General features: G+C 31.9%; 1 protein-coding gene across 2 annotated transcripts in view; it reads left to right on the top strand.

The window, feature by feature from the left end:
• PJA2 (praja ring finger ubiquitin ligase 2) overlaps window positions 1-23,474 on the top strand; it is a 51,649-nt gene that overhangs the window by 2,003 nt on the left and 26,172 nt on the right. For both annotated transcript variants that reach the window (XM_010971470.3, XM_045507931.2), the window contains exons 2-4: window positions 10,764-10,881; window positions 12,385-12,585; window positions 14,066-15,119. In XM_010971470.3, coding sequence (XP_010969772.2) covers window positions 10,851-10,881; window positions 12,385-12,585; window positions 14,066-15,119 — 1,286 coding nt within the window. In that variant the 5' untranslated portion in view covers window positions 10,764-10,850. The remainder of the gene's footprint in view (window positions 1-10,763; window positions 10,882-12,384; window positions 12,586-14,065; window positions 15,120-23,474) is intronic.

The raw sequence follows: 23,474 nt of genomic DNA, 5'->3' as shown, positions 1-23,474 counted from the left end.
TAAAAAATCCTTAGGTGTTTTGAATGAGATTATATTGAAATTTCAGATTAATTTGGAGCAAACTGACCTTTGTGATATTGAGTCTCTCCTCTCAGAAATATATGTATGCGTGGTAAGTGTCTACATTTTAGTCACATCTTGCTTAGGGAAAACTTTATAGTTTTTTCCTCCATATATATGACATTCCTTCTTAGTTTTCTTAGCTGTTTTATGATTTGATTGCTCTGATGGATAGAAACTTTCAGTAACATTTTTTTCTCCCCCTCCAGTTGTAGGAAAGCTTTTAAATTTTTTCTATTTATCAGGTATCTAATCACTTTATTTGAGATGATTATCTGAAAATATTCACAGTTTTGTGTCTTTCTCTTAAATTTTGTTGTGTGTTTTCCTCATTGCTGTGGCTATTACACATCCTACATAAAGTTAAATAATAGCAGTGATAACTAAAAACTTGGTGGTTTCTGACTTTATGGGGAATGCTTCTGATGTGTTAGCATCGTTTATGATGTTTGCTGAAGCTTTCTGACAAATGGAGACTGTAATAGGTAAAATGTTTTCTTCTATTCTCAGCTTTCTAAGATGATTTTATTGTTGTCTTTCATTTCTGATAACATTGTAGAAAACCATAAATGCGTATTGAATTTTATTGATGTTTTTGACATCTTTTGAGTGTCATATAAGGGCATCACCAGTATTCCCTGGTTAATGTCTTCCCAAGAGAGCTCTTTTTTAAAGAGTCAATTTTATTGAGGATAATTTGCATACAATAAAATGTTTATATTTAAAATGTACAGCTCAGTGTGTTTTGACAAATGTTAACCCCCATGTCATGACCATCACAATCAGGAGTAGCATATTTTCATTACTACAGTCAAGATATAGAATGTTTCTATCATCCCCAAAAGTTTCTTTCTGCCCTTTTACAGTAAATCGCATTTTCACCCTCAGCTCTGGGAAACAGTTTGTCCTTTTTTCTCATTATAAATGGGTTTCATTTGTTCTAGAATTTTGTATAAACGGAATTATGTAATATGTACTCTTTTGCATCCAACTTTTTTTCTTTCAGCATGTTTTTAAGGATAATCCATGTGTTTGTGTGTTTAGCTGGTTCACAACTTCTTATTGCGAAGTAGTAGTAGTTTATGGTATTTGATTTACCATGATTGTTGACCATTTCACCTATTTATGGATTTTTGGATTGTTTCCAGTTTGGGGTTGTTATTAATAAAAGAACATTCATTCATGAGTTTTTGTGTGAACATACGTTTTCATTTCTCTTGGGTAAATACTTAGAAATGCATTTGTTGGGTTGTACTGTAAATGAATGTTTAAGTGTAAGAACCTGTCAAGCTGTTTCCCATTTTACAGCTCCAGTTGCTCTACATCCTCATTAACACTTGGTTAATTCAGTCTTTTTAATTTTAGCCCTTCTGGTGGGTATGTAGTAGGCTTACACTGTATTTTAAATTTGTATTTATTGTGACTAATGATGCTGAGTGTTTGTTCATGTGTTTATGGGTACTTTGTATGTCTTCCTTTGTAAGGTATGTGTTCAAATCTTTTGCCCATTTTTAAACATTGAATTGTTGTCTTACTGAGTTGGAAGAATTCTTTATACATTTTTTTATACAAGTCCTTGAACCTACACAAATGCATACACACACAGTGCAGCCTGAGGCATACTTTTTCATATCCCCAACTTTTTAAAATAGAAGAGCTTTTAATTTTGATTAAATTCAGTTTGTCAGTTTTTCTTTTATGATTGGTATTTCTGTGTTCTGTTTGCTCGGTGCAAAATTGTGCAGATTTCCTCTTAAGTTTTCTTCTACAGATTTTATTGTTTTGGTTTGAATGTCGAGGTGTAGCATCCATTTTGAGTTAATTTTTGTGTATGGTGTGAGGTAGGGGTCAAGGTTTATTTTCCCAGTTCTAGCACCATTTTGGGGGGGAAGACTTTACCTTCCCCCATTAACATAGTCAAAAATCAGTTGACCACATATATGAGTCTATTTCTGGACTGTCCCCTTGATCTTTGTATCTGTCATTTTGCCAATGCCACATTGTCAGCATTATTGTTGCTTTATAATAAATTTTGAAATCAGATAATGTAAATCCTTCAACTTTATTCTTTTCCAAAATCATCCTGGCTATTTTAGTTCCTTTGCTTTTTCATAAAACTTTTTAGAAGTGACTTGTTGGTTTTTGCAAAAACTACTGAGGGGTTGTTATTTTTGATTATATTGAATGCATTGATAAATTTGGGAAGAACTGACATCTTAATATTCCATCTTCCAATCAGTGACAATAAGATAACTGCATTTATTTGGTCTTAATCAAGGATCTAGTTTGTCTTTCATTAGCTTTTTAGTTTCATCGTTCAACAGGTGTTGTTGCTCATATTTTGTTAGATTTATATTTAAGTATTTCATTACTTCTGATACTATTATGATAATTTTCCTAAATTTCAGTGTCCAGCTGTTCACTGACAGTATATAGAAATACAACTGGTTCCTGTATACTGACCTTGGATCTGGTGACCTTGCTAAATTCACTGATTTTAGTAACTTTTTTTTTTTTTTGGTAGATTCTTTTGGATTTTCTCATGTAGATAGTTACGTGATTTGTGACTATGGAACACTTTTGTTTCTTTCATTTTCACTTGGTATGTTATCAACCCCTCACCCTCTTTCTTTATTTGTTGAACTGGCTAGGAATTCCAGTATGGTGTTGAATAAGAGTGGTGAGAGCAGATATCCTGGCTTGTTTCTGATTTTAAGAGGAAAGCTTTCAGTCTTTCATTATTAAGTATAATATGGCCTTTTATCAGGCTATTATTTTATATTACATATTGTTAGATTAAGTATTAAGTATAATACTTCTTTTATTAAGTTAAAGATGTCCCCATTCTGTTCTAAGATTGCTGAGAGTTTGTTTTTTTTTTTTAATAATGAGTGGACATTGAGTGGTGAAATGTTTTAATTGTATTTATTTAGATGATCTTATGGTGTATCTTTTTTTGATGTGTTAATAAGGTAAATTACATTGATTTATTTTCAGATGTTGAATCAACCTGACGTTTTCTAGATGTATGTACCTCACTTGGTTGTGTTATATTATCATTTTCATAGTTGATGGATTAGTTTTCTAATACTTCATTGAGTAGTTTTTTTTTTATCTATGTCCATGAGGGATACCTTTTCATGTAATTGGGGTATTTTTGTATCAGGATGTTGGCCTCACAGGTTTAAAGTGTTTGTTCCTCTCGTGTTTCCTGAAAATTTTGGATAGAATTAGCATTTGTTTCATAAATGTCTGTCAGAGTTTGCATCCTAGCCCATCTGGACCTAGAATTTTCTTTGTTGAAAGGTTTTAAAGGATAAATGTAATTACTTTAACAGGTATAGGATGATTAGGGTGATCTAATTTTTTTCTTGAAAACTTTCAGTCTTTGACTAGGAGTTACTTACTGTATGAGCTTTAGCAGTTTGTGTTTTTCAAGGACTTTGTCTCTTTCATCTATTAATTGCCGTTAAGTTGTCTCTTTATTATCCTTTTAATGTCTGTAGCTCCTGCAGTGATTTTTTTTTTCATTCTTGATACTGGCATTGTGTCCTTTCTTATGTCTTTCTAGATTAATCGATTTTGTTAATTTTTCAAAAGATTCAGCTTTTTACTGCTTTTTAAAAAGTTTTCAATTTCATTGATTTCTGCGCTTTACTATTTCTTCTTTTTTTTTTTTTTTTTTTTAGGTGTAAGCTTAGGCTTTTGATTTGAAACCTTCCTTCTTTTCCTTCTAAGCACTACTTTAGGTGGTCCCACAAATTTTATGTTGATTTTTTTCTGAGTTCTTACGTGACTTTCACTTTGACCTATGGATTATTTAGAAGTATATTTTTAAATTTCCAATATTTGGTGATGTTGCCTATTTCTATAACATATCTATGCTTAATTTTGTTAAAGACAGATAATATACTTTGTATAATTTTGTCTGAATTCCTTGAAATTTTACGAGTCAGAATATGGTCAGTATTGGTAAATGTTCCATGTGCAATTCAAAATAATGTATGTTATGCTGCTGTGGAGTAGAATATTTTATAAATTCTGTATTACATATTAAATACTAAATTATACTTCTATATTAAGTATTCTGTAATTGTCAGGTCAGGTTGATTGATGATGCTTGTTAGACTTTCTTTTTCCTTACTGAGATTTTGTCTACTTGTTTGGTCGGTCACTGTGAGAAGAGTTGAAGTCTCCAAGTATAATTGTGGATTTGTCTATTTCTCCTTTTTGTTTTAGCAATTTTTGCTTCTGTGTTTTGAGCCTCCGTTGTTAGGTGTACATATGTTTGGGACTGTTGTGTCTTCTTAGTGAATTGACCTCCATTATTGTTATATAATAGTCTTTATCTCTGATAATATTTCTTTTTCTGCAGTCTGCTTTATCTGATATTAATACTACTGCTTTCTCTTTTGGTTAGTGTTTGCATGGTATTAAAAAAAAACACTTTAAAGGCACACATAATATGAAAATAAAAAGATTGAATAAATATTGTTTACAAAAACTTACCAAAAGAATGCTAATGTGCCTATATTATTGTTGTATGAAATAGACTTAAGGCCAGAAGTATTATAAGAGATAAAGGGGAAAATGTCATAATAAGTAGGTCAGTTCATCCAGAAGATGTAATCCTAAGTGTGTGTTTACCTCAAAATACAGGTTCTGAATACAGAAATTAATACAATTAATAGGAAATGTAGACATGCATTCATAGTTGGAGATTTTAAACATACATTTACAAGAACAATTATATAAAAATGTCAGAAAGGAATAGAAAACTTGAATGATGTGATTAATCAACTTGACCTAATTGACATTTATAGAACATTTTATCTAACTGAAGATTGTACTTTTTTTTTAGGTGCACATGGAACATTTGCCAAAATATTCTGATTCTTAAAGAAGTATCATCAAATTTCACAGGATTGAAATTAGGCAGTGTGTGTTTTCTGACCACTGTAGAATTAATTACAAGTTAGTAACAGAAAAATGCCTAGAAAGGCTCCAAGTGTTTGAAAATTAATAAAGACATTTCTAAATAGTCCATGAATCAAAATGAAGTCATGATGGAAATTAGAAAACGTTTTGATCTGAAAAACAACAAAAGTATTACATCCAAACTTGAGTGCAACCGAAGCAGTGCTTTGAGAGAAATTTATTGCTTTAAACAGGCATACTTTGTTTTATTGTGCTTTGTTTTATTGTGCTTCGCAGATACTGTTTTTTTACAAACTGAGGTTTGTGGGAACCCTGAAATGAGCAAGTTTTTTGGTGCCATTTTTCCAACAGCCTTTGCTCACTGATGGTTAGTGTTTTTTGGCAATAAAATATGTTTCTATTAGGGTATGTCCATTGTGTTTTTAGGCACAATACTATTATTGCATGCTTAATAGACTATAGTATATCAAAAGCATTTTATATACATTTTGGAAACAAAAGTTTTGAGACTTGCTTTTTTGTACTATTGACTTTATTATGGTGGTTTGAAATCAACTTTATATTACTATACTTGATAACTTGAATGAAAAGTCATAATCCTTGAAAAACACAGTTTATCAAAACTGACATGTGAAGAAATGGAAACTCTTAAGTTGTCCATTAATGTATTAAACAAGTTGAATTTATCAAAAACTTTTCCACAAAGAAAAACCCAGGCTCAGATGGCTTCACTGGTAAAGCTCTCAAACATTTAAGTAAGATATAATGCTAATTTTACACAGACACTTCAGAGAATTAAAAAAGAAAACATATCCCAGAACATTTTATCATTTTAGCATTTATCTTGGTAGGAAATCCTGACAAGAATGTCACAAAAAATAGAAAATTATAGGCCAATATTTCACAAGAATGTAGATATAAAAATAATCCAGTGATATGTAAAAAAGGTATCACAGATTTTCTCCTTGGAATACAAGGTTGGTTTCATGTTTTACAATTGATCAATGTAATCTGTCTCTTTAACAGAACAATGTAGACAAATTGTAGGATCATCTCTGTAAATAGTGATGAAACTCAGTATCTGTTGTGCTAAGAATCCTCAAACTAGAAATAGAAGGAAACATCTTTAATTTTATAAACATTATCGACTAAAAATCTATAGCTAACATCATACTCAATGAAAAACTTGTTTCATGTTCAACATCCTTCTCTTTAGTCAGTGTTTTACTCGAATTCTAACCAGTGCCTTAGATAAATAAGATTAATTTTAAAAATCGGAAAGAAAAAAGTTTCAGAAAATATGTATACCAGCAAAGTTTTAGAGTAAGTGAATTTAGCAAGATAACTGGATACAAGGACAATATGCAGAAATTTATTTTAAGTTGTATATTAGCAACCAAAAAATATAAAAGAAAATTAGAAAATTACATTTAGATTAGCATCAAAATATGTAAAATAACCAGTAATAAATCTAGTAAAAACTTGGGCAAAACTTCTAGTTGAAAATTATAAAACAGTGCTGAGGGACATTTTAAAATATTTAAGTGGAAAGATATTCCATCTTTATGTGGTAGGAAAGTCAATTTTTTTTAACATTTTTTTATTGAGTTATAGTCTTTTTACAATGTTGTGTCAAATTCCAGTGTAGAACACAATTTTTCAGTTACACATGAACATATATATATATATTCATTGTCACTTTTTTTTTTGCTGTGAGCTACCATAAGATCTTGTATATATTTCCCAGTATAATCTTGTTTATCTGTTCTACATTTTGAAATCCCAGTCTGTTCCTTCCCACCCACACCCCCGTGGCAACCACAAGTTTGTATTCTATGTCTATGAGTCTGTTTCTGTTTTGTATTTATGTTTTGTGTTTCTTTTTTTTAGATTCCACATGTGAGCGATCTCATATGGTATTTTTCTTTCTCTTTCTGGCTTCGCTTAGAATGACATTCTCCAGGAACATCCATGTTGACGCAAATGGCGTTATGTTGTCGGTTTTTATGGCTGAATAGTGTGGAAAGTCAATATTTTTTATTGAAGTATAGCTGATTTATAATGTCATATTAATTTCTGGTGTACAGCATAGTGATTCATATATATATATACACACACATGTATTCCTTTTCATATTCTTTTTCATTATAGACCATTACAAGGTTTTGAGTATAGTTCCCTGTGTCAGTGTTGTTAAAATATCAATTTCCTCCAAGTTGAGCTGTAGGTTCAATACAATGTCAGTAAAAATCCTAGAATTTTAAAAGTTTGATCAAATGATTCCAAAATTTATATCAAAATGTAAATGTCTCAACACTTGTTATAAAGTTACAGTAATTAAGACAATGTTGTATTAGAAAACAAGATAGACAAAAAGACCAATGGAAGAATATGAGTGTCTATAAATAGGTCTTCACAAGTGTAGTTTCTTGGCTAATGACAAAATTTCCACTGAAGTTAATAAGAAAAAACATTTATTGTTAATAAGTTGTATTAAAACAACAGGCTTATACTGTATAGCACAGGGAGCTATATTCAATATCTTATAGTAACCTATAATGAAAAAGAATATGAAAAGGAATATATGTATGTGTATCTATGACTGAAACATTATACTGTACACCAGAAATTGACACAATGTTGTAAATTGATTGTACTTCAATTTAAAAAATGGAAAAAAATGTGTTAGGTAAATTGGATATTGGATATTTGGGAAATAATGAACCTTGATTTTTTACCTGATACTATTTTCAAAAGTTCATATGAGTTGGATCATAGATCTCAATGTGTAAAAGCTAATATTAATCAAGTTTCTAGAAGAAAACCTAAGAGAATATCTTCATCACCCTGGGATAGGTATAAATTTCTTAAATAGAACATAAAATTGATAGACTACAATAAATTACAAATTTCTATTCATGAAGACATTATTAAAGAGAAAAGGCAAGCCACAGACTGCAAGAATATACTCACACTAAGTAAATCTGGCAGAAAATATAAGTAACTTTTACAAATCAAAAAGAAAAATGTAAAGAACACAATTTTTTAAATATGCAAAAAAGCAGACAGGCTCTTCATAAAAGAAAAAATCCAAAAGGCCAATATGCCTAGGTAAAGGTGCTCTACATTATTACTCATCGGGGAAATGTCACAATGAGGTACCATCATACCCCTACCAGAATGGCTGAAATTAGAGGATGATAGTATCTAGTGTTATCAAGGATATGAAACAATATCAAGTGTTGCCAAGGATGTGAAACAACTGATACTTTAAATATTGCTGATGGGAATGTAAGTTGTTTCAGCCACTTTTTGAAACTGTCAGTATCTGTTACAGCTAATAAACATGGCTTTATACCGTGTCCCAGTAATTCTAGGTTATATGCAACCAAGAAAGGTAAAAAAAAAAAAAAGTATTTTTATAACAATAAGAATGAATCCCAAAACATTGTATTGAGCAAAAGTAGACACAAAATAATTAGTGATGTATGACGAAGTTTAAAATAGGAAAAACTAAACTAGGGTAATGGAAGTCAACAGAGTGGTTGCCTTTGGGTTGAGAGGAGTCAGTGACTTGTAAGGGCAAGAGAGAACCCTCTAAAGTGATGGTATATGTTTTGTATCTTGATCTACATAAAATTCATTGAATTATAATGTGTGCTTAAGAGTTTTATACTTTATTTTATGTAAACAGTTCTTCAACAAATGATTTCAGAGACAAGGAGAATAATTTAAAAGTTTCCATCATGAAAATTTCCAAACAAATTTCTGTAGAGTACAAGGAACCTCCATGTACATACCATCTTGCTTCAGCATTTTGCCAGGCTTCTTGTTTCTGTTTTTCCCTAACCCGACTCATACATGTTCCCCCCTCTCCCTTTTGTTTTGGTAGTAGCATACATCTAAGTGTCTGTCACAGATACATTAATTTATTCTGAACACATTCTCTGATTCTTATCATCAAATGAAATTTGCTACCTTTTGGCATGTAGAACATTGAATTTTCTGTGTATTTCTTGTAAACCTTTTTTTTTTTTCTTTTCTTGGCTCATTGACATGAAAATAAATCTCTGCAACTTTTAAATTTTGAGCTGATTTGACTTCTGTATCTCAAAGGAGGGTGGGTTGAGTAGAGTTTTTTATTTGTGACACGTCTGAATCAGAGATCTTCCTATTTAAATGAGAGGTAAGTTTGAGGAATGTTCTTCGTCTTGCTTTTTAATGGATTAATATTTTATTCTTTCATCTCAGTTTTTCTTTAACTCCTCTTCACTCTTTTCCCCGCTTAGTCAATTATGCTCCCAGTAAACCACAGAAAATCTTTATTGTTCTAGTGTGTTGGATATGGGATATATGCTCATTCAATTCTTTCTTCACAGATTTCTGTTGATAGTCTTAAAAAAAAATTTTGTAACACCTTTTTTTAAAAAACAGAATGTGAAGTTTATAATAATCACTCAGTGAGATAGAGGCTTTATCAGAACAATTTGAAAATACAAGCTTTTATCTACTTAAATATAAAATTTTTGAATTATGTTTCTGATTACGTATATTTTATATTTGAGTTAGGCTTTGTAATGTAATTTTCACTTTACCAATGCTAAGTTTGTTGCTCCTCTTTTACAATAGTTTACATAAAAGTTTTTAGAGAAGGGTAGTAATTAATTACGTTTAGCACTCTCTCAGGTTACCTCTTGCTACCAGGGATACTAAACCCATTTCATCTCAAAAGTTTAACAGTTGAACCTTACAGGTTGCTACACAAGAAAACTTCCAAGCCATGACTAGCAGATTCTGCAAATAGACAACTATAGAAATGATAAGAATTTCAGATTTTTTATAATTTTGATATTCTTTTACCTTTTAGCTATTGCTAACAATCTGACCTGATTCATCTATATTAGAGGATCACAACCTATTGCTGAATTTATAATTTATATGGGAGAATGTGTTTGTGTACTTTTATGTATGTTAATATATAGCTAGATGTGGCTAGATGGATAACGTATATAGTTAAACTTATTTGCAAAACTGTCATCTTCTAACACATTTGAGTTGGTGATAGACAATTAGCAATAGCTCGTGTTTAAATAAGGTGCTTAAATAAAAAAACTAAGCTTTTGCCAAACTTTAAAAAAAGCACAAGTTGCAGCTTTTAAAATAGTAAATAAATGGATTAATTTCAAAACAGATGAAAGTCTTTTTATGTTACATGGTAAATTTTAGTTTTTAGAATTTAGAATAGGTTGTTGGGTTTAAAATATCTGAATGATCAAGAATGAGTATATCATCTTTAAAACACATTAATTATTAATTGTGGTGAACCATTATACATTTTTTAAATGAAGTTTATGTTCTTAGTGTTCTCTTCTTTTAATGATGCCAGGGCTAAAAGAACTATAGTGCTTGATGGAGAAGCAAAGGTAGCATAATATGTAGTAGACTTCCAGTTGGTCACATACTCTAGTCAACACTTCTCCCAATATAGTTGCTCATTTCCTCATAAATTATATGTGTATTGTTATCCTGAATCTTCAGGATGGTATATACTTAAGGCAGGATTTTTCAAGAGGAGATATAAATCTGTTTTCAAGCAGCCGTCTTGATAATTTTGAGGTTTTTTGACTGTCTTGTCCAATTCTACTGTATTTTTCGTCATTATTATGGGCTAGAAAAGAGCTTAATTAGGAGAAGTATTAGTTTTGCCATTTTTGTGTTGTGCTTGTATTATTAATACATTTTTTTAACCCATGGTTTCTTTGTAGGAATCTTCTGCAGCTTATCCATTTTGTGGGTAAAAACTAAATCACATCCATAATTCCACTGTACTGGGCACACAGACACTGCCATTTATGTCACAGTATACTGAAAAAGAGCCAGCAGGTAAGCAAGGAGTCTCTGTCAGTTCCTCCACATTGAGGACTTCGTATTTCCCTCCAGATTCCTTTAGTACCATAGGTGACACACGATCATGGTCTTTCTTAGAGCCAGTTTCGATCTATATACTGAATGTGTATAAAGCTTGATTTCTAATTTTTGATTAAAAATTGAGTTTAAGAAAAAATTCTTGTATTTCCTTTCTACACTCCTTTGATATCTATTGTGCTTTCCACTTTGGAAGCTCTTTTTTGGAGGTATTGCTAAGGGTACTTGTTCTAGAGTCAACATTGGGTTACTGGACAAGATCTTAAGTAATTAATCTTAATCCTAATTTTTTGATCTTTAAAACAAAATAACAGTATCTACCTCATAAGGTTTGTTAGGGGATGAAATAACATAATGCAACACTTGGTATTATATGTTATGAATACATGTTTGTTTTCTTTGTGCTTAGAGGCAATTATATTTCTTATTTTAATGCTGTAAAGCAAAAACTAAGTAACTGTTTCATTTATTGGCTATTCTATATACTGTGAGAACGTATTTTGTTTACTGCCTGTACAATATATGTAAAATCCAACTGACTAAGCACATTTATACTATGTGTGTGAGATAATGTCCTACTTCGTAAAAGACACTTCTGTTTGCTACTGTATATCACTCAGGCATCAGAACTTAGTATTCAACTTGTACACATGTTGGTGGCTTTTCTTACCATATGTATACCATTGGTAGTATTTAAAGGTGTTGAAGCATATGTTTGACTTGGCTCATCAGTATTTTCTTTTGGAGAATTTTACCAGACCCTAATCTTTGGGATATATTTTATTTGGTCCAGTTCATTTTTTATGATAGTACAGATACCATTTAAAGAAATTACTTGTTACCTGTGACAGGAATGTATTCACTTTTATATCATATCATGTGCGAGGAATTCATTCAACAAATACGTATTGAGCACTTGTACATAAGGTACTTAGGTAATTTGGAGGATCATTCTCCAATCCTTGAGGAGCTTTTGCAGTTTAGTAATTTGGCATACGGAAAAAAATTTTGGTAGGTATACAAATCTGAAATACCTTGAAGGAACCAAACTTTTCTTTTTCTTAATTGAAATATAATCAGTTTACAATGTGTCAATTTCTGGTGTACAGCATAATGCCTCAGTCATACATATACAAACATATATCCATTTTCATATTCTTTTTCATTATAGATTACTACAAGATATTGAGTATAGTTCCCTGTGCTATACAAAAGAAACTTATTTATCTATTTTACATATACTAGCTAACAGGAACCAAACTTTAAATGGTGTTTTAGGGGGTAGAGAGGTAACAGTCATAACATAGTATTTCATGTTTATTTTTATGGTGCAAGTAAGGTGCACTTGATGTTCAGTAGCATATGATTTGGCGAATAGTAACATATATATTGAAACATTACCCCAGATGTCAGAATAAAGGTCATTGCTGTGCCTCTTTTATTTTTAACTCTGTTTCTCAGCAATGGATCAAGAATCCAGCAAGGCTGCCTGGCCCAAACCAGCAGGAGGATATCAGACAATCACAGGCAGGAGATACGGCAGAAGACATGCATATGTCAGTTTTAAACCATGTATGACTAGGCATGAAAGAAGCTTAGGTCGGGCTGGTGATGACTATGAAGTGTTGGAACTAGATGATGTTCCAAAAGAAAATTCCTCAGGTATGCAGCATAGAATTATTTAAAAGCTATTAATAAGCATGTAAGAATTGATCTTATAATACTTGAAATAGTGAGTTGGTTTTATGCGTATCTATGAGTATAAATGCTGTATATTTTCTATCAAGTAATTCTGTTTTTAAATTTTTATTGAATTTGATGTTAATAGTATGTACATTTAAACATAAAAGAAAGTACAATGTGGCTAATCACTAAATTATAACTACATTGTCATGGAAGTGGTTATATTGTCATGTCATATCCTTCAGCCAGAGGATATCTTCCATCTTTCAATCAAAAAACATTTTTTAATGTGAACTGAGTATATTTTTCCCTGCATATTACATTTAAATGTTTCTTGTTTTATGTGTAAAACATAAATTTAACTGGATTAATTTGATTTTTTTAGAATCATTCTATAAAATACAAATGTCAAGTAATGCTTAGCCATTCAATTAAAATTTCTTAATTATTCATTGGTTTGCAAAAGAATTTTACAGATATTCATGAAGTATAACTACACATTTTTGGACTAGAATGTCATCTTCCTCTTGTCCTGAGCAAATTTGATAATTCTGGATTTTTTTTTACTGTTATTTATGTGCAAGAATCTGAATTATTAGCTAAGGTCGTTCTGTTAAAGAAGACTTTTTGTGACATGACAAGACTTCTTTTCAGTTATTTATAATTTATAAATTTTTGTTCCAACGAGTCTGAATGTCTATTTTCTGTTATTACATTGGTGGTGGTAAAAGATAGTCATGTTTAAAGTAATTTATGAAATAAATATGATTTTACTCTTATATCACAATTCTGACACCATGGCAAAGAGAATCAACATACTGACTTTTTTGTAGTTTTTCAGTCATAGCTATAACATAGCTAAGGTTAATTTATTATTATAGATATATTACAGCAATTCATTTTGGGGGTAGAAATCTAATATTATGTATCTATAGACAGATACAATCTTCAAATCTAGTATTATGTATCTATAGACAGATATAATTTTCTGAATTGACATAAAATACAATGGAGTCTCTTTTCTGTTAGATCGGTTACCTGTTCTTATATTGATTATAAGCACTTTTAAAAAAAATCTGCATGTAGTAAAAGAACTTAAGTTTGAATTGCATACTCCAGCAGCTAGGAGAGCAGATTGGTTACCCTGTGACTTCACTAATGCCTCTCATTGTGTAGTCTCTTAGTAGCCTCTCTTTTAAATATCTTTTATAAAATGTTTTAGGTAGTAGGATTGGGGTGAAAAACGTGCAGAAGACCTACCATAGTATAAATGAATTCATAGGGTAACCAATCTGCCCTCCTAGTGAAGTTAGGGAGCCTAGAAGTACCTCTCAGAGAAACTGACTCACATTCTCAAATAGGTAATAATTGGTATGATTCCTACTTAAGGAGTCATTATTAAACAAAGTGTTATCTAAATTAATACCTCTAAATATGTTTTGTTTTGTTCTCTGTGAAGGTTCCAATCCATTGGATCAAGTTCATTCTTCTTTACCCAGTGGCCCTTTATTTGAAAAAAGTGAAGCAGAAATTCCCATTGGTGATACAGCATTGAATCAAACCATTGAGAGCAGTCCATCCTTTGCTGCAGTACATCATAGCGAGGAAGGCAGGGAGACCTTAGGAAGCAGTACGAATCTTCACAGTCACTCTGAGGGAGAATATACTCCAGGAGCTTGTAATGCTTCAAGTGTCCAAAATGGAATTACATTGGTTCATACTGACTCTTACGATCCAGATGGCAGACATGGAGAGGATAATGACTGTCTTCAGCTCTCTGCAGAAGTTGTGGAAGGTAGTAGATATCAGGAAGCACTGGGCAATACAATATTTGAGTTGGAAAATGGAGAGGTAGAAGCATATACTGGTCTTTCACCACCAGTTCCCTCTTTTAACTGTGAATTAAGAGATCGGTTTGAGGAGTTAGATTCAGCACCTTTAGTGAAAACTTCTACTGGTGATACTGAGTTTGTCAGTCAGAGCAATCAGGAATTTCAGAGGTCCCCTTCTGAAGATGAAGATGTTAGAAAGAAACAACAAAATAATACTAGCCAGGAGAGACAAGGAGAAAATTCAACTGAAGATTCAGCCTGTGCTCCTAGGCATATTTGCAGTGAACAAAATACCAGTGATAGGGACAAAAATCAGGGAAGTTCTCCTGAACAGGTAGTGAGGCCCAAAGTTAGGAAAGTGATAAGTTCAAGCCAGGTGGACCAAGAAACAGGTTTTAATAGGCATGAGGCTAAGCAGAGAAGTGTTCAGAGGTGGAGAGAGGCTTTGGAAGTTGAGGAAAATGGCTCAGATGACCTCTTAATAAAATGTGATGACTATGATGGAGAACATGACTGTATGTTCTTGGATCTGCCTTTCGCAAGAGTTACACAGAGTGAAACAGACAATAACCAGATAACACCAGAAGGTGGAGCCACAGCAGGAAGGCAAGAAGTTGTGGATAACACATTTTGGAATGGCTGTGGAGATTATTACCAACTGTATGACAAAGATGAAGATAGGTAAGTTTCTGTGCAGTGCTTTGTGAGATTGTGTAGTGAGCAAAGTGGTGTATTTCTAGTACCATGATGCTTATGGATGAGCTCTCTGACCATGGTCATGGAATTAGATATTTCAACTTATCAAGTAATCTTTTTAATCAAGTACTGACCATATATGTAAACTACTGGTTAGATTTTTCACAGCAACTTTCTTTGAGATGTTTTCTGGACTTTACAAAAATTGTAAGTTTAGGTAATGATTATTAATTATTATAAAAAGATAGAGATACTAATATTTCAATTCATGGTTTTTCAGTTAGTCAAATGCAAAGTAAACATTTATTGTATTTTTTAAAAATTTCTGTGTTAAGCCAGTCTGGGTTTAAAAAGTAATTAAGATCACAGAAATTTTTGGTAATATTGCATTAACCTTGCCAATATTTATTAATATTACCTGTTCCTCTATTTTTCCTGTTGCTCTTCCTAACACTTTATTTTTTACTTATTTTTATTTAACACTTAATTTTCATTAACAACTTTATGTGGTACGTACTATTATTTTCCCCATTCACAGATGAAGAAACTGAGGCACAAGAGCATTTACTAGCTTCCTAAGGTCAGAAAGCTAGTAAAAGGTGGAGCTAGAATTTGAATATCTACTTACTGCCTATCTCCAGGCTCTATGTTCTTTACCACTATAATTAACTGTTTTCAAGAGAACATACAACTTCTTTTATAATAAACATTTTGATTCCTCTTATATAGATTCCTTTTTTCCCAAACTGTAGGATAGCAGAAAGAACAGAGAAATGGAGAATGTCTTTGTCCAACTGCTGACTTTTCATTACCCCAGAATCTAGACTTTCACTTATCCTTTTAGTTGTAAGCTTTGCCATGCTCAAATACAGTGCAATTTCAGATTTTATTAACTTATAGAAATAATTTTTATTTTATAACTAAAAAGTACTACAAAGGAAGAAATTTATCCTTTTGAATATGAATGCATTTTATATATTTTACTTCGTATCATAAAATTAATAAAATTTTGATTTTCTTTGAACATATGAATTAAACTTCTATAATATAGTATATAAGTAATCTGTAGAAACAACTGAAATATAATTTCTACTGCTATCTTGAAGTTTGTAAACTTGAAGAGTTCGCAGACAATATGTATGTAACCTACTATTTTTTAAGCTAAGGGTAAAGTGAGCTAAGAACTTTTGCCTGATTTATTTCTATATTTTCAATTTAGGTCCACAGTCTTTTATCCAAAATCCACAAAGTTCTAAAAACAGAAATTGGCAGTAAAACCCGATGAAGGCAGACCTAGATCTAAACTCAAATGAGGGTTTTTTTTCAAGTCTTCATACATTTACTGCAGAAATATGAATGTGTTTGATTTCTGGATGTTGGCTTAGACCCAGTTGCCCACTGGACTGGCAGTTGTGAAGTAATATTCCTAAATCTTGGGGAGGGGAGGACATCTAAATTCCAAAACATATTCAGCTCTAAGATTTTTGGATTGAATTGTGAACCTCTATTACTACTAAAAGCAACAATTTAATAGTCTTGTCTTTTTGAGAGTGTAAGGTGGTTGCATTTTTTACCACATTTTTGCTTTTTTGAAGAAAATAATTTAATTTGACTGTGCCTTCTCCTTTCTAGACACACTAATCAGAAGTGAAGACCTCTTTTGTTTGCTTTTTAAAGCCAGGCCTAATGTCTTCTGTTGATGAAATCTTTATGCTGTTTGCCAACCTCAAGAAAAAGGGTGTTCTTGGCTCTTGGTTTTTAAATTGATTTTTTTTTTGTTGTTAATATTACAAATGTTTGCTTTGCTTAGAACAATTCTGGACTTTTAAGGGTTATAGGGTATTTTCTTAGTATATTTATTTATAATTTCTTTCCTTAAGTGATATGTTAGTATTCTGAACAATGACAGATTTTTCTAGAAACAGAATATACAGATAAGAAAAACACTTATAGTAAATAGATTTTTTTTTCTTTTGACTTTTTAGTAATATATAAACTTACAGAACCTGTAATTAGGGTGTGCTTAAATGATGGAATTAATTTTGGAGTATTCTTTAAGACACAGTGAAATGCAGAAACACTGTTTTGTTTTTGTTTGTTTTTTAAGGGTCTCATCACAGATTAAGTTTTCAAGGATAATGATTCTACCTAGGATTCCACTTATATTTGCATCTTTAAGCCTTAAAATACGTTTTATTACCTCATTTCAATAGTCTGTACAATCTTGAGAAGTAATTCTATTTCTCTGTTACTGTTTTCAAGTTCCTTTACCCTTACTTACTCTCTGCAAAGGATCACAGTTCCCAGAATGCCTTTTAATATGGTGCCAGATAAAGGTTGAAATTTAGTAGCTGTACGGTAATGTTTAATTTCATTTTGCTACTTGTTTATCTTCCTAATATTTTACTGTAGTCCTGCCCAGTTATGATATTCACAGACTGGAGAAATAGGGAAACGCAGTAACTCTACCGTCAATATCTTGAGAAGGAGAGTCTAGATAACTTCTGCTCTGAGTCTGAGGGTTTTACTGCATTTTCTCTGCTTTGTAAAACTTAAAGATGATATACTTGAAAAGTTTTCTTGTCGGTTTGTAATTATAATAGCTACAAATAGGACTCTCTTACCAAGAACATAAACTAAAATTTACTGTGACATTTTTAGGTATAGTAATTTTTGGCCACTTAAATATGTACTTTATATATTCTTCATAAGTGGAAAATTATTTTAATGAATGCATGACCCACTTCTTTCCTGAAAAATTTTAAATGATCACTTAATCACATCTGAAACATTACACTCTACGGGATAAGCATTGCAGCTGGTAGCATTGCTCTGAGATATTTGACAGGAACTGAGCACCATCTTATTAAATTAGAACAGCAAGGGGAATTTTAATAGGCAGCATATAATTACCAAAGTTGGAATTAGACCAAAGAACTAAGGTTAATACCCTGCTGTTTTGAAATTTACCCTGAGAACTTTAGTAAACTGTTTGAGGACAAGATCATTACTTTAAAAGAACCTTTCAGCAATGCCAGCACATTTTAACCTTGAGCTTAATTGTTCCGAAGAGAGGTCTCCTGACCACTTCTTACAGCACTTGAGATTTCTTTGAGAGGCTCTGTCCCTAGACCTCAACCTTGCTTAAAAGATAAGAAACCTTACCTAAGATAAAGATGTCAGGGCAACTTTTTGTTGTTGATGACTTTGAGAGAATAAAAGTAATATTAATCATTTAGTTGATTTCAGTTTGATATATTCAAATCCTTCCAAGGATCAGATTCTGTTCCAGTTGCTCTGTAAGTACAAATAATAATGATTCTGTTCCAGTTACTCTGTAAATACAAATAATAACGTTGCCTTGGTGTTCATTGGCCTTGTAAGAAATATGAAATATATGGATAATTATCATGAGGCTAAATTAAGCTCTTTTCCTGTTCTGTATATTAGCTGAAAACCGTGAAGAAAGAGCTCCCCTGATGTCACTGTCTCCCAACAAGTAAAACATACATGAGCAGCCAAACACAGATCTTTAAACACATGCTTTAATATTTTAGCAAAGCTTTTTAATCTTGTTTCCAATTTCATATACATTTAGGAGTAAGTTAGGGATAAATAACTTTGCTCCTTAGGCATGCTAGGGAGTCATAGATTACAGTATTTTGATATTAAGGGAAAAGACCAGAATGTTGTAAAAGGCAGGCACAATTCAGAAAGAACAATCATTTGAGCCTTATTCACTAAATTTAGTATCCTTACAGATTTGAACAACTTCCATTTGTATCACTTTATTATAACATAGTTCAGTGTTATTAGTACTGAAAAGCCCCAAACTGCTTAGATTGTGTTCAGTATACTGTTTTGGAAGGTGCAGAGACGTATATGATGTGTTTTAATATAATTTTCTTCCAGAGTATTTTCAGTAAAATTCAAAAAATATTTTTGATTCACAGCTCGTCAGATAATAAAATTATCTAAAATTTCACTTTTCCCTAGGCTACTGTATAGTTGAGTATTTGTAAATGTGATAAATGCCAAGGAAGACAGACAAACCAGTTCCTTGGGTGATTTAGGGAATAAGAGGTTGCTTTTGGCTGGTTTTACTTCTGTATGTTATTTCTACCTAGGATTTGTATGTAAAACATTTTGTCTAGAAGCCACATATAATTTATGTGAAAAAGGTTTTTCAGTTCACAACTGAATGTGTAAAGAGTGATATTTGAATGCATTATAGTTCTACTTTTGGATATAGCTTTAAATGTTAATGGGAGACAGTACTGATGAAAGTTCATATGAAAGTCACAGTGATACTTTTTTAGTTTTTACTTTGAGACATTTAAAATGTTTAACTCAATGCTTTTATAATCAAGAACAAAGGGTTCACACTATTCCAAGATCATTTTGTGTCCTATTTGTTCTGTTGCTTGTTCTCCTTGAAAGGTTATTTTTTATATCTTTTCTCTTTTTGCTTTTAGTTCTTTACACTCCTGTCACTGTTAGTTGATAACTTTATCTGTGCTTTCCTGGAGATACTGAAATAATGTGACTGCTCTTGTTTTCCTCTCCATTAGCATACATATTAACATACCAACATAAAATCTGTTATCATCTGTTCCTATTTTAAATTTCTTGTTCAATGAAGAGAGGTAAATTTTCTCATTCGGTGGTTATAGTCTGATATCTTGTGTATCTATTATCTTTACTCCTAGGTTGCTTCTCTAATTTTTCTAAATCCTGGGAGAAACCTTCACTTGATCTTGCTCCCTCCACTAACTACTTGCCTGTTTATATTTTCTCCTTCACTGCTGAATTTTCAGAATAAGTATTCCACACCCCATCCATGCTTCCTTTCCTTCAATATCCACTCTTATTAAATGCCTCAAAATCTAACTCCTTGTATTATATCTATATTCTCTTAAGTTAACAGTGACCTCCCAATTTCCATAACCAATTGACTTTTACTCAGTACCCATTTTCTTTGACTTCAGGGCTTCCATTGAGCTGTTCACCCTTTCTACTCCATAGTTTCTCCATTGACCCCTGTCGATGCTTCTTTGTTCGTCTTCTTTGAGGTCTGCAAACTTTTTTTAAAAAGGTAGATTAGATAGTAAATATTTCAGGCTTTGTGGACCAAAAGGCAAAATGGAGGATATTATTTAGGTACTTATATGACCATTTCATAATGCAAAAGAAAATCCTTAGCTTCCAGGCCAGTTAGAAACAGACAGGTGGCAAGATTTGGCTCATGGGCCATGGCATAATTTACTGACCTCTGGTATAAAGCTTGCTGACCAGAAGGGTGATACTCAGTAAGACTGAGAATGTCAAGTTGGTTTTCTTTGGGAGAGAAAAGAGGAAAATGGTGGCGTGCTGATAGGAAACCCAACTGAAAAATCTAAGCAGATAGCTTATACAGTGAAAGAAGTAACTACCACCTTTATTAAATTTTTACCAATTTCCAAAAATTGTGTTAAACATTTTATCTGTATTATTCATTTAAACATCACTGTAGACCTGAAAAGTAAATATTAATATCCTCATTTTACAGATCAGGAAAGTTCATTGCCCAGGCTTGTTGTAGTAAGTACTGAGCAAATCCTAACCCAACTCTATCAGACTTGAAAGCTTGCTCTCTACAGCCAAGGTGAAAAAGCAAAGGCTGTTGTATGTTATAGATGGAATTTTCACCTGATGTTAAATATAGTACTTTCTTCAATAAAGAAATTACCTGTGGTAGGTTTTTTGTTTTTCATACTTAAAAATCTTAATCATAGTTGCATCATTTTCTCTGACTAGACCTCTGAGCCAGTTTGGACTTTTAGAGCTACAAATTTGTGGTAGACATTAAGTTTGAAATTTGTCATAGATAAAAATGTGCAGAATGAAATACAGTAGGGAATTATTGATATATGCACTGTTAGAATGTTTTCTATATATTAACTCATTTACTCCTTACATGAACTCAGTGAGCTATTAGATACTGTTATTACAGTCACCTGATATGTGAGACAGTAAAGGCCCGGAACGGTTAAGTAACTGTTACACAGCCACTGGTGGATTCACATCCAGGCCAGCTATCTCCAGAACCTGTGTTCTCAGCTGCTGTCACCTTAAGACACAGTGTTGATGTACATCCGTAGCAAAAATTGTGACAGCAGTAGGCAAATGGCTTAAGTTTATAAAATACTACTTTAGTGAAGAACTGGAAGATTTTTGGAATAATATTATAAATGTACTGCTGGATATATATTGAAGTGATAGCGATATTCAGAATGTTTTTTAGCTGAGTTGAGGGAGTTGGGATTAAACTTAGGAACACCAATTAATGATTAATTGCCTGGTCTAGGCATGGAGAAAAGCACTTGAACCAAGGGTTTTGTTTGTTTGTTTGTTTTTTGTTTTTATTTTTTTTTTTAGGGGAAATGGAGAAAAAGTAGCTAGAATATAAGAGCCATTGTACCGAAAAAATGGAAAGTAAGAAAGACTTAAATGTGGAAAGTTTGAAAGGAGTCAGACATGTGGTTTCCTCCTTGAGGGCAGGGTAATATCATCATTAGCAGATAGAAAATGAAGAAAGGGACTTATATGGCAGGTGAATTTTGCTATAAAAATAATTTTAGAAAAGGAGGGTGAAAAATCTAAAAATGTTTGGCCAGCTGTTAGTAATTATGAAAGCTTAGTATGATTGTCAGGTTTGGGATATATGTTTAAAAGTTACCTACTTAGAGGTGAGTGTTTTGTATAATGAGTAGTAGTGATGTAGGCCAGGGATCTGCAGACTTTTTCATAAAGGGCCAGGTAGTAAATATTTTAGGTTTTTGCTGACTAAAAGGCATACTCAAAGATAAACATGTAAAAACTATTTTTAGCTCACATACCTTAAAAAAAAAGGCAGTAAGCCCAGATTTGGCTTTAAGACTGTAGTTTGCCAGTCCATGCATAAGCTTCTTAAATAGTCAATAGACTGTTGATCATAGACATCCTTTTTATATGGAAATTTGAAGATACTCCATCAGTTATTTCATTAATCCAGAAAAGTTCAGAAGTTTCATATGTTATCTCTCTGGACAGGATCATACTCTGAGTGAAATGTTTAAAGAATGAAGTTTGCTTATAAGTAAGTATGTTAAAATTTGCCACAAATTAATATAGAAATCTCATCCTACTTGTTAAAGACGTACTAATTGGAGTTGATAATTTAGCTATGAATTTGAAACACTTCATAGTCAAGGAAACTTAGCTTAATCTCCATGAAAACGATTTTCTTTGTCAAAACTAGATTTTGACGTTAGAAGTTAGAAAATGGTTTATTTGACCTTAGATTATTCTTTGGGTCACAGAAAATTTTACAGAATATAAGCAGTTTTGGCTCATACCCAGTTAAGGAACACCTTTTATTTGCTCTGCCAGGGCTGTATTTTTTTCCTTTTCCAGGATGTTTGTGCCCTGCTGCCCATTGCTTACTGAAAATTGGAAGTTGAAGTTCTACGTCTAACTTCTCAAAGCTCAGATTAGTGCTGCTCTTTGTTAATTGCATTTTGTTCTCTTGTTTTCATCTGCCTATAGAAGGAGAAACTCACTAATTAGTCAAAATGATAATAATATATCATCACCATAAAGAAAAGAGAATTTCTTAGTAATTATCACTTCCTTTCAAAAACAAATTAAAATCTGTCATTTTTGTATTAAAAGACCATGTACAAAGGTTAATCTTTAATGAAGTTCTTGACCAGAATGGTTGATGTGGTTGGAAAGAGCATTTAAGACTTATTTTCAGCATTAATAAGTAATATTTTAGCTTTTGTTAATGTAAGATGACTAATGCTTTGTGAGTTTTTGATTGTAACTAGATTAACCAAAGTTAAATATGTATAAAACTAATTTTTCTGTTTTTTATTAACCCTTTATCATAGTTTTTCGCTCCTTATCTAAATACTCTTCAGTTGAAATTTTTTTGTGTTCACGGTCCTGTCAGAGGACTAAAGTAAAGATTTGTCAGTGCTGCTTTTTATGAATATCAATCTCTCTCCATTGAAAAGTGATTTTTGTAAAAAAGGAAGGGAAAAAGTTAAGCTTTTAGAACATGGTAACAATGAAAATTCACTCATAGAGGTTGTGTTATCAGTTGTCAATATGTAATTAGAAAGTTGTTTTGGTTAGGTCAGATGATTAATAAATCTATTATTTATTCCAGATAGCGTTTAATATATGATTACCAAGCAAATTACTTAAAACTTTATTTACAAATATGTCTAAAATATAAAGAACTTGTATCTAAGGACTATGGAATTAGTTTAAGAAAATAATAAATTGATAATTTCATAACTTGCTATACGCTGT

This window comes from Camelus bactrianus, chromosome 3 (genome assembly GCF_048773025.1).
Source record: "Camelus bactrianus isolate YW-2024 breed Bactrian camel chromosome 3, ASM4877302v1, whole genome shotgun sequence".
In the NCBI taxonomy this organism is placed as follows: Eukaryota; Metazoa; Chordata; class Mammalia; order Artiodactyla; family Camelidae; genus Camelus; species Camelus bactrianus.
This window is presented reverse-complemented; position numbering and strand designations above follow the sequence as displayed.